The 11,537-nt window shown below is 56.7% G+C and overlaps 3 protein-coding genes across 3 annotated transcripts; all 3 read left to right on the top strand.

The window, feature by feature from the left end:
• Window positions 1-306: 306 nt before the first annotated feature.
• P152DRAFT_393822 (B-cell receptor-associated 31-like protein) lies at window positions 307-1,095 on the top strand (the record flags this gene model as incomplete). The annotated part of the gene is made up of 4 exons (XM_033676219.1): window positions 307-327; window positions 385-519; window positions 569-672; window positions 723-1,095. The coding sequence occupies 4 exons, from the start codon at window positions 307-309 to the stop codon at window positions 1,093-1,095; spliced, it is 633 nt and encodes a 210-aa protein (XP_033535709.1).
• Window positions 1,096-1,534: 439 nt separating this feature from the next.
• On the top strand, window positions 1,535-3,807 carry P152DRAFT_303500 (amidase signature enzyme). Its single transcript, XM_033675103.1, has 3 exons — window positions 1,535-2,406; window positions 2,457-2,644; window positions 2,694-3,807. The coding sequence occupies exons 1-3, from the start codon at window positions 1,677-1,679 to the stop codon at window positions 3,576-3,578; spliced, it is 1,803 nt and encodes a 600-aa protein (XP_033535708.1). The 5' UTR covers window positions 1,535-1,676; the 3' UTR covers window positions 3,579-3,807.
• A 3,491-nt stretch (window positions 3,808-7,298) lies between these two features.
• P152DRAFT_448428 (two-component histidine kinase) lies at window positions 7,299-11,415 on the top strand (the record flags this gene model as incomplete). The annotated part of the gene is made up of 4 exons (XM_033678056.1): window positions 7,299-8,202; window positions 8,251-10,880; window positions 10,932-11,063; window positions 11,116-11,415. The coding sequence occupies 4 exons, from the start codon at window positions 7,299-7,301 to the stop codon at window positions 11,413-11,415; spliced, it is 3,966 nt and encodes a 1,321-aa protein (XP_033535707.1).
• Window positions 11,416-11,537: the final 122 nt, after the last annotated feature.

The raw sequence follows: 11,537 nt of genomic DNA, 5'->3' as shown, positions 1-11,537 counted from the left end.
ACAGCTGATTGGCTGATTGACTAGCACCCCTGAAAACACTGGAGAGTTTGACTGAGTGATCAGACTGGAAGTGACGTAAACACACAGAGACCATGGAGAGAGCAACGTGATCCTTCTTTGCAAACCAAGCCTCACACTTCAACTTCTCTTATAAACACCTGTCCTTCATCTCACTTGCAATATTCCGAAAGCTGTCCTTGAAATACCTTTGTGTATTCCTCTCTGAACTTAAGCACAAGATTTTGTGCCCTTTTGTACAGCAACTTCTCATCCAGACTTCTTCTCAGAGGTCCTGACCTGGGCAAGATGACGCTCTACTACAGTCTTGTACGTTGTATTCGGTTCAAGTGTACAGCGACCAACGTCCGATTAACACCTTAATAGGTCTTCCTCCTGCTGATGGCAGAGATGGTCCTCTTCATGCTGTTGATCGTCCCCATGCCATACTCGTTGAAGCGAAAGATGTTCACGTTCTTATCGGAAAGTCCACTCATAGCACGGCTCCAATATGGCTTGAAGGTACGATAAGAGGACCAAACGACGCAATGGCAGAGCTAACGAGATTCAGATTACCTTCATATTCATTCTCATCCTCTTCGTCGACAGCGTCAACCGTGTCTACCGAGTCCAAATGGAAGTATCCTCTTTCACCCATGGCAACGAACGTGCAAGGTAAGGACAAAGCCGGGAAACTTGAGATGTCTCGATATTAACGAAAGTAGTGTTGTCGGAACCGAGCGTCTCGAAGTCCAAGCCCGCAAATTCTACTCCCAACGCAACATGTACCTCTGCGGCTTCACCCTCTTCCTCTCCCTAATCCTTAACCGCACCTACATCTTCATCCTCGACATCCTGCGTTTGGAAGACGAGGTCAAGCGGATGAAAGGAGACCCTGACGCCCTCAAGTCCAAGGATTCCGAGCGTCTCGACAATGCGGCGGGAGCTGGAGACATCGGCCGCTTGAAGAAGGAGCTGTCGAAGAAGGACCGGGACATTGAAGCCCTCAAAAAGCAGATGGAGGGCCTGTCTCGTGAATACAACCGGATGGGAGATCAAGTTTCTCCTCAGGACGAGGCCCCGAAGAAAGATCGCTAGACGCGAGGAATCCGATCACGACAAGTACGAGGTGGGAATTGCTTCTACCGCTGGCTCAACAAGGAGAGAAGAAGGGTTGGTGTAGGTGTGGAGGGTATGAAAATCATCGTGTATGGAGAGCTCACGACTTGTTCTTGTTCAGGCGTCTTTTACAAGCGTAGCTAGATAGCATGTTGAATATGGACACATAGTACTGTCAGGGGAACAATCCACTCGATCCTTGTGTCCTAATACACTACACTGCACTCCGTGATGGGTTGAGCGTTGATAATTCATGGCCAAGGCGATATAAGGCATCGTAGTAGCCCATACCAGTGCCGTATTAAGTCAGCATCAGGAATCCATGTTATATACATGCCACCGCTCTCCGTCTTCAAGCTCATACGAAGTTCTAATATGGTTTAGGAACTAACTTCCAAAATCCACCTCTAAATTTCTTACTATTCTATTACATACCTTGCCGTGGTATTGGATTGAAGGGCCCCAGACTGCAAGTATCACATGCAAGTGACAACCTTGAAGTCCCGCATCTCAACTCCAGCTGTCGTCCCTATACACACCTCCACCACCCTTCTCCAAAGATGTCCTCTCCACCAACCCGCCAATTCATCCACTACCCCCCCGCCGTCGCGACCGACCAGCCCTTCTCCGCCCCTCCCCCCGGCACGAACCCCGTCGTCCGCGGTCTCCTCCTCCGATATGGCGCCTCGCTCATCACCTCCGTCGGCGCGATCCAGCAATTCCTCTACAACAGCAACGGGTTCAGTCGCCTGCAGGAGGTGAAGGGGTTGGATGCGGTCGAGTGCCGGTTCGACCCTACTGTCATCCCGGCGGCGCAAGATGCGAGTGCGACGGTCGAGACGGGGACGTATACGCGGCCGAGTGAGTTTGGTGCCGTGGAGGCGGATGCGGGCGCCGGGAGGTATTACTCGGTCTTGGACTTCCACAAGGCGTACACAGAGGGGAGATTCACCCCCACCGATGTCGCCGAGGCGCTGCTCCCGTTGATTCGACGCGATGTGGAGGAACCGACGAGCCACTCCGTCGCATGGATGGATACGAAGGTGGAGTTGGTGCGGAAGGCTGCGGAGGAGGCGACGAAGCGGTATCAAGCGGGGACGCCGATTGGGATCCTAGATGGGGTGCCCGTCGCGGTGAAGGATGAGGTGGACTTGAAAGGGTACACGCGGTGCTTAGGGACGAAGGACGACCACACGCATCCGCTGGACGCGACGAGTTATTGCGTGACGAAGTGGGAGGAGGAGGGGGCGGTTGTGGTGGGGAAGTTGAGCATGCATGAGATCGGATTAGGTAGGAGAATGCGTTCAGCTACTTGAAGACTCAGACTGACGGCGGTGTAGATACTACAAACAACAACCCGAATCACGGCACCCCTCATAACCCTCATAACCCGGACTTCTACACCGGCGGCTCGTCAGGCGGAAGCGCATATGCGGTCGGCGCCGGGTTGATCCCTATCGCTCTCGGGGCCGATGGAGGCGGCTCGATCCGCATCCCCAGCTCGTTCTGCGGTATCTACGGCCTCAAAGTACGTTCCGCGACTCCTTACAACACGTGATGACTTACGTCTTATTCAGACCTCCCACTCCCGTGTCTCCATCCGTCCGACCGCCAGCCTCGCCATATCCAACAGCGTCGCCGGCCCCATGGCCGCCAACATGGTTGACCTCGAAGTCGCCTACCGCGTCATGGCCATTCCCGATCCCTCCCACTCCCTTTCCTCCACCTTCCTCCCCCCCGCTCGCCCCCACGACCCCCCACGCAAGCTCCTTGGCATCTATAAGCCATGGTTCGACCGCGCAGAGCCCGCCGTGCGGGACGTCTGCCAGGCCGCCCTCAACCACATGACCAGCCAGCAGGGCTACTCGCTCGTCGACATCAGCATCCCGTTCCTCGTCGAGGGCGGGCAGGCGCACGCGATCACCATCCTCTCGGAGATAGCATCGGGGTTCCCCAGCGCGCGGGCCACGAACCTCACGCCTGCGAACCGGGTGCTGCTCGCGGTGGCGGGGCGGGCGCGGGCGCAGGACCTCCTCGCGGCGCAGCGGGTGCGAAACGCGCTGATGCAGCATCTGGCGCATCTGTACCGCGCGCATCCGGGGTTGATCATCGTGACTCCGACGACGCCACTGGCGGGGTGGGCGATTGGGGATGGGGATCTGAGCGACGGGGTGAGCGATGGGGATCGGAGTATTCGGAACATGGAGTACGTGTGGTTGGCGAACTTCACGGGGTGTCCGGCGCTGTCGATGCCGGTGGGGTATGTGGCGCCGGGGACGGGGCAGGGGGATATCCCGGTAGGGTTGATGGGGATGGGGGAGTGGGGGGCAGAGGAGGAGTTGATTCGGTGGGGGTTTGATGGGGAGGGGTGGCTGAGGGAGGGGTGGGAAGGGGGACGGCAGAGGGCGGGGGCGTGGGTAGATGTGGTGGGGTTGGCGGAGGAGAAGGGGGAGAGATCATGAGGAAGAGCGGAGGGGAAGTCTTGGAAGATTTTGGAATTCCCTCGAGGCTGCTTTAGTTCCATATACCTACTCATATGACTGAATTGTTGGATTACTCCTGCTTCACTCTTCGGTAGCACACACTGAGCGGCTCGAGAACGCCCTTTCGTCACTTCGCATCAGCGCATGCTCGTCATGCAGATTCACTCCAAGCACCCATCTCGCCAATCCCATCAACAAACCACAACGCGTCCCAGCCCCTTGGGAAACTTCCGCGTCGAAACATTTTTATGAAATCCCCCCTCCTCCTCGCTTGACGTCATCCAGGGGCCTGAAACCGCGCGCCACGGGCACGATTCGATTACGATCGACCTTTCTCCGCTGCCACACTGCCGGACTGACTCGATTATTCTCGGACGTGTCGCGGGTGAGGTCACTTGTCACTCTTGTATCGCGGTCACGGTACGTCGATCATAGGGTCACGGCAGCGCGCAGCCAAGGTCACCTAGACTGTCGTGAGCATCCATAGGCCATAGCACATTCCCTGCGTCCGGATTTGGGGGGCGGACTGGCGCCTGTTGGTGATGGGGAAATCCATCAGTCTCGCCAGTCGCCATGTCCGGAAGCGAGCACGGCAGTGGAGGTTTCATTGGATAGGTGTGGTAGGTACCGATCACCAAGCCGATCCTGGGAATGGAAAGGGACATCTTAGGCGAGAAGCAGCTGGTGCTTAACATTTATCCATTGGGTACTACAATGGACGAATTACGCGAGTGAGATATGCGAAGTAGCTACGAAGAGCGAAAACGGCTTGGTTTATGTCTTTGGATCATCAAGAACCTGAAACTGATAGACGAAGATCTCCATTAAGGAGGACGGAAACAGTGGATTGGGGGGATAAGGCAGTGTTACTAAGGATAAAGGGGATGATAGAGGAGACGCTCTACGCCACTACGCAGGTCTTCTAGTATCGATACCTCGCATAACCCAATTGAGAGTTTGAGACTCTCACTGAGGATTGAGAGACATATGAATTCTGATACTCCTGCAGTGCTACCCTGAGCTGCTAGAACCCTGTCCCCAACTCGCCGATCATTTCCCCTTTCGTCTCGAGCGACAGCCAGCCACCAACCAGCGCCAGTCGTCTGCATCGCAATTCACAAGCCGACCAGAGATCCCCATTCCTGATCCCGGGTCTGGACTTGCTCGAGTCTCGACTCGGGTCTAATCTTGCCCGTGACACTTGCGGCAGTTGCGCGTAATTCGGAAAAACGACAACATACATATTGACAGCTATCAACCAGACTCGTGCGACGGGCCTGCACATCCGGTCGTGTCATCTCCTCAGATGTTTGCGTGCCAAAACGCCTTAGATAACTGACAACTGACAACTGGAACGACCAGGCATCCGGAAGCACGACGGCATCTTTCTCGACAAACGGTCCCGCGCACTGAGCGCGCCAATCATCGCCAACCGCCTGTCATAGCGCGGCGACCAGTGGAGATGCCAGATGGGCGTTTCGACCGGCTGGGTATTAGCGGGCAATCGCCGTGGCTGGCGATTATTGCGACGAGCGCGCCACGACGACCCGATCTCCGCGAACTAAGGCGGTCGACCCGACGCGAAGGACGCGGATCGACCGTGCGATGGGCCGCTTTGGATGCCAAACATGTTTCATGGAGATTTTAGGGGCGTGATGGGCGTGGGAAGAGTGGCGAAGGCGACGTCAATTACGGAAGGGAATTAGGGAAAGGGGCGCTGGATTGCTGGGAGGGAGGGGAGGGATCCGAGGGTTGGGAATTTGTAGATGCTAGGTGCTTTATTGGTGACCGTTGAGGCTTTGGTGGGTGAGAGGCGGGAGGGAGGCATTTAGGCGGTGGCGTTGGTATGAGTTATGACTATGGCTACGTTGAGCCCCGCCGAAGAATTCTCCTGTCGCTAAGAGAGGGGTGTGTAACCGTCTCCGGGTCAGCCGCGAGCAGAGTTAGGATGTTCGGCAACTATTGACAATGGGATGAGGGACTTTATTGGAAGGGGAACTGAGAAGTGCCTGAGTGATTTCATCGCTCCGTATCATCCCTCTAAGAATTACAGCAATAACCAAACCATATGAACCTCCCATTGTCCAAGCTGTCACGGACTGGACGAGGCACAGTAGCACAACTCAAACATGGAATTCCGCCCTCGGGGTTCGGGAGGGGCCCGCTATTGATATTGTACCCGCCACCTGTGAATCTCCGATGCTCCAGGCCGGTCTTCTGTTGTTCTGTCATCTGTTCTGCTGCGTCCTCCTTCGTCGGCTTTGCCACCCCCTCAGGGGCACCCCCGTCTGGTGCGACCCGGAGTCGGACACCACCTTTCCTAAACATGGAAGGGCCTGGACTCGTGGATCTTGATGGGACTGGATATATACAAATGCAGTTTCAGACTTTCAAGCCGTTTGAATTTTGGAAATTTGAAACGAGCGTAGAGGAGAGACGGTCAGGGCGGAGCGGAGGAAGGCGGAGGCCATCAGAGTCTGGACCCAAGGCTTAGCTGTAGGTAAGGTAAGGCGTTGTTGGTGCCTGTGTGCCTTGGAGCCTTTGTGCCTCCATGCCTTAGCGCCTTTGTGCCCTGTGCCTTAACGGGTTTTGATACTCGAGACTCGTAAGTTAATCTCTATGCCATACCTTATGTTCTCCTTCTATGCAGTAGGTATTGAGGCTATTTAAGCCTGTATATAACAATCCAGCCATTTCCAGACAAATAGATCGGATTTCCTATGGGATATGCGACGAGTTCATAGGGGCGATACGCTGCTACTTCCATGCTAGACGGTCATGAGTAAGCGGAGGTCTCTAGTAATTACTGCAGTTTATAGTTAGTTTAACTCTACACCCCAAAGTACGTTACCACCAACCACGATTGGCGATGCTCTGCTCCAATCCAATATCTCACTCTACAATATTAATAACCCCTTCTGGAGAATTCAAGCTGTTAAATGCGAACTGTTAAGTGTGTTGAGATGGCTCACATTTATTGCTGAACAGGATTAATAAGCTTGCGGACTCTAACAGCCACCAGACCACCCACCTCCCACTGCCCACACACACCACCTGACTGCCGAGCACAGTCCAGTCCATTCCCTCAAGTCCCTACTAACTAGGAACTCTCCACTGTCCGCACTAAACTCTCTCTGATCTCTGAACCTCTGATCCTCCGATCTCCCTCGTTCACTCGCCTCCAACTACCAACTACCAGGAGCCACTAGCAAATCAGCAAACTATTCCCCGTCCTAACCTCCTCACTGGATCTCTCTTCTACGCCTGACTACTTGTTGCATGTCAACCTTTCTTTTCCATCGTCCATAATCCTCCATATCTCCCTGGTGCTATCGCCCGACACCCATCCACTCTCCATTTGACCCCCTCCCATCGACAACGTCGCTATCTGACTCATCCTGACAGCTATCTTCTCCGTCGCTGACCGTGTCGCCCGACACCCTCAGGGTTACCCAAGGGGCAGCTTTGTAACCCACGCCCCCGCCCCGCTCCATCCACCAGGTGCCCAGGTTCTTCCACGACCTCAAAGTCAACCAGGAGCCTCAATCTGCCTATCTCGACGTCCCTCAGGACGAATAACCACGGGGAAATCGGTTCCGGTACAGCCGAAAGCTTCTCAACGTCAGGCGAAATCACCCGTAACCACCCCAATGCTGGCATAGCCATCTCCGACCGATTTTTCTCCCCACAGGCATCACCATGCCTCATCTCGAGGCATCACAGGCTCTGCTCCACTTCCTTTCCAACCTCGCCAAACAGTATGACCCGGCCAGCGCCGCGTCCTTTGGCGCTCCGGTCGGTAATGGCGGCGCCGCCAATATCCATCTGCCTGGCCCCGACACAGACGAGAAGAGAGCCATCGAGCACGAACTCGCTGCGTTGGCCGCCCGCGTGAATCTCCTGGAAGCGAAGGCCGTCGCTCACGACAAGTCGTTCCCCATCACACCCGGCGAACCCGGCCTTCCATCCCCGTTCCACAATGATACCGCCGCCCCCACGTCGGAGATCGGGCGGAACGGTGAGCTGGCACCGGCCCGCCCGAGCCCCGCCGCATCGAAAGACCAGCGTGCCGCGTGGGTGAACAACTGGCTGTCATCGAAGGAGGGAGGGATCAGCGCCGATCGTGTCGGGCCCGTCGGCGAGCAGGAACTGGGGTATATCCGGCATCATGTGGACAAGCAGGCGGACCAGATCAAGATCCAACGCGAGCAGATCGAGCACCTGTCGGCGCAGATATTGCAGCAGAAAACCGACCAGGAGGTCACGCTGAAGCATGGTATCGAGGACATCGGAACCATGAAGCGGGAGCTGCAGAAGCACCAGCAGGCCAACTTCGCGTTCCAGAAATCGCTACGGGAGATCGGAACCATCGTCACCGCCGTCGCCAATGGCGATTTGAGCAAAAAAGTTATTGTTTATGCCAAAGAGATGGATCCGGAAATCACATCGTTCAAGCGCACCATCAACAGCATGGTGGATCAATTGTTGCAATTCGCCCAGGAAGTCACACGTTTGGCGAAAGAAGTCGGTACCGATGGCGTATTGGGTGGCCAGGCGCAAGTCCCCGGCGTTCGCGGGATCTGGGCAGAACTGACCGAGAATGGTGAGTCTTGAAAACAATGGTCCTTCGCATTGCGCTAATTACATACAGTCAACTTGATGGCCCAGAACCTGACCGACCAAGTGCGTGAGATCGCCACCGTTACCTCGTCCGTCGCCCACGGTGACCTCAGTCGCAAGATCGAACGACCCGCCCGTGGAGAAATACTTGAACTGCAGCAGACCATTAACGTCATGGTGGACCAATTGCGGTCCTTCGCAACGGAAGTCACCAAAGTCGCCCGTGATGTCGGAACAGAGGGAGTCCTCGGCGGACAGGCCCAAATCGAAGGCGTGCAAGGCATGTGGAACGACCTAACGGTGAGCGTGAACGCCATGGCGAACAATTTGACCACCCAAGTGCGAGACATCGCCGAGGTGACGACGGCCGTGGCGAAAGGGAACTTGACGAGAAAAGTCCAAGCGGACTGCAAGGGCGAGATCTTGCAGCTTAAAACCACAATCAACTCTATGGTGGATCAACTGCAGCAGTTTGCGCAGGAAGTCACGAAGATTGCGCGAGAAGTCGGTACGGAGGGACGGCTCGGTGGCCAGGCGACGGTGCATGGGGTCGAAGGAACCTGGAAACATCTCACGGAGAGCGTTAATGGCATGGCCATGAATCTTACCACCCAGGTGCGAGAAATCGCCGAAGTCACGACCGCTGTCGCGCGAGGCGACCTGACCCAGAAGGTCACCGCTGAGGTGCAAGGAGAAATACTGGTGCTCAAGGATACGATCAACACCATGGTGGACCGCTTGAATGCCTTCGCATTCGAGGTGAGCAAGGTCGCGCGCGAAGTCGGAACCGAAGGACTCCTGGGCGGCCAGGCCGTGGTGGAAAATGTCGAAGGCAAATGGAAAGACCTCACCGACAACGTCAACACGATGGCTCGCAACCTGACTACCCAGGTGCGCAGTATTTCCGACGTCACGCAGGCCATCGCGCGCGGAGACATGAGCCGCCGCGTGGAAGTGCCCGCGCAAGGCGAGATCCTTCTTCTGAAAGACACCATCAACGACATGGTGACGCGGCTGGACAACTGGTCGCTGAGCGTCAAGCGCGTCGCGCGCGAGGTCGGCGTCGACGGGAAGATGGGCGGACAGGCCGAGACGCGGGATATCGCGGGCCGCTGGAAGGAGATCACCCTCGACGTCAACACCATGGCGCAGAACTTGACGTCGCAGGTGCGCGCGTTCGGCGACATCACCAACGCCGCGACGGAGGGCAAGTTCACGCAGATCAGCATCGAGGCATCCGGCGAGATGGACGAGCTGAAGCGGAAGATCAACCAGATGGTGGGCAAGTTGCGGGATAGCATCGAGCGGAACACGGCGGCTAGGGAGAACGCCGAGTTGGCGAACAAGACGAAGTCGGAGTTTTTAGCGAACATGAGCCACGAGATTCGAACCCCCATGAACGGCATCATCGGGATGACCCAGTTGGCGCTCGACACGGACTTGACGAATTACCAACGCGAGATGCTGACCATCGTCCACAATCTAGCGAATCAGTTACTGACCATTATCGACGACATCCTGGATATCTCCAAGATCGAAGCCAACCGAATGACGATGGAGGAAATCGAATTCTCGCTGCGGAGCACGGTGTTCAACGCGTTGAAGTCGTTAACCACCCGCGCGAACGAGCGGTCCATCAATCTGGCGTATCAAGTCGACAACACCGTCCCCGATTTTGTCATCGGTGACTATTTCCGGCTGCGCCAGATCATCCTGAATTTGGTTGGCAATGCGATCAAGTTCACCGAGGACGGCCAGGTGAAGGTGGTGATCAGCCTAGCGTCAGCAGACGTCGCCGGGCCGAACGTCGGGACGGGCGAGCGGATGATCGAGTTCACGGTGCAAGACACCGGCATCGGCATCCACAAAGACAAGCTCAACCTGATCTTCGACACCTTCCAGCAGGCGGACGGCTCGACGACGCGGAAGTTCGGCGGCACCGGGCTGGGATTGTCCATCTCGCGAAAGCTGGTCAACCTCATGGGCGGCCGCATGTGGGTCGAGTCCGAGTACGGCAAAGGCAGTACCTTCAACTTCACTTGCAAGGTGCGACTCGCGTCGCCCGACCTCACATTGGTGTTCCCGAAGCTGGCGCCGTACCTCGGGCACCCCGTTCTCTTTATCGACAAAGGCCACACCGGCTGCACGGACCTGATCGTCGCGCACCTCAAAAAGCTGCAGCTCGTCCCGTACGTCGTCCGCGACGACAAGAGCATCAGCTGGGAGGTGCCCGGCACCAAGGGCCGCGCCTTCGACTGCGTGCTGGTCGATTGCAACCACACCGCGCGCAAGCTGCGCGACTTCGAGAAGTTCAAATACATCCCCTTCGTCATGGTCACGCCCATCATCTCCATCACGTTCAAGTCGGCCCTCGAGGACGGCATCGCGAGCTACATGACCACGCCGTGCGAGGCGATCGATCTGGGCAACGCGCTCATCCCCGCGTTGGAAGGCCGCGCGGCGCCGTCGGTCCGAGATCATTCGAAATCGTTCAGCGTGCTGCTCGCGGAGGACAACGGGGTCAATCAGATGCTGGCGGTCCGCATCCTGGACAAATACCATCACACGGTGACGGTGGCGAACAACGGAGCGGAGGCGCTGGAGTACATCAAGAAGCACCGCTACGATGTCGTGCTCATGGACGTGCAGATGCCCGTCATGGTAAGTAATCTACGGGAGTAGATAGTAAGATTGATGCTAACGATTGTTCAGGGTGGCTTCGAGGCCACGGCCAAAATCAGAGATTTCGAGCGCGATAACGGCTTGACCCGCTCTCCCATCATCGCCCTCACCGCCCACGCCATGGTCGGTGATCGTGAGAAATGCATCACCGCAGGCATGGACGTAGGTGCACCCCAGCCCCCCTCTTCTAACTCCCCATAACTTACCGTTCCAGGAATACCTCTCCAAGCCCCTCAAAGAAGACCAACTCACCCAAACGATCCTCAAATGCGCTACCCTCGGCGGTCCCCTCCTCGAGCAAAGCAACGCCGATCCCCGCATCTCCAACATTCCCTCCCCCAACCCCACCGCCCTCACCTCCGACGAGTCCTCCACCAACGGCTCGTCCAAGCGCCCGCAGCTCGAGGCCCGCGTGCGCACCGACACCAAGCCCTCGCAGGGGAGCCCGGCGCTGCTGGCTCCCGACTCGACGGACTCGGCGGAGCAGCCGCTCTCGCGCTCGTGCAGCAGCTGAGCGCAAGGCCGAGTTCGCTGGTATCATAAAAGTCAATCGTCCGCCGGCAGAGATGTAGATATGTGCGGACTGCCATCCGCTGGACTGCCGGTGTCCATTTTACACGCGCGCGGGTTTCTAAA

Source organism: Eremomyces bilateralis (genome assembly GCF_010015585.1).
Source record: "Eremomyces bilateralis CBS 781.70 unplaced genomic scaffold P152scaffold_6, whole genome shotgun sequence".
In the NCBI taxonomy this organism is placed as follows: domain Eukaryota; kingdom Fungi; phylum Ascomycota; class Dothideomycetes; order Eremomycetales; family Eremomycetaceae; genus Eremomyces; species Eremomyces bilateralis.
Note: the sequence above shows the minus strand (reverse complement) of the source record. Positions and strands in the feature narration are given on the sequence as shown.

Coding starts and splice junctions, on each gene's coding strand:
- P152DRAFT_303500 (XM_033675103.1), top strand. CDS start 1,677: ATGTCCTCTCCACCAACCCGCCAATTCATCCACTACCCCCCCGCCGTC. Junction 2,407..2,456: donor CATGCATGAGATCGGATTAG/GTAGGAGAATGC, acceptor ACGGCGGTGTAG/ATACTACAAACAACAACCCG. Junction 2,645..2,693: donor GCGGTATCTACGGCCTCAAA/GTACGTTCCGCG, acceptor CGTCTTATTCAG/ACCTCCCACTCCCGTGTCTC.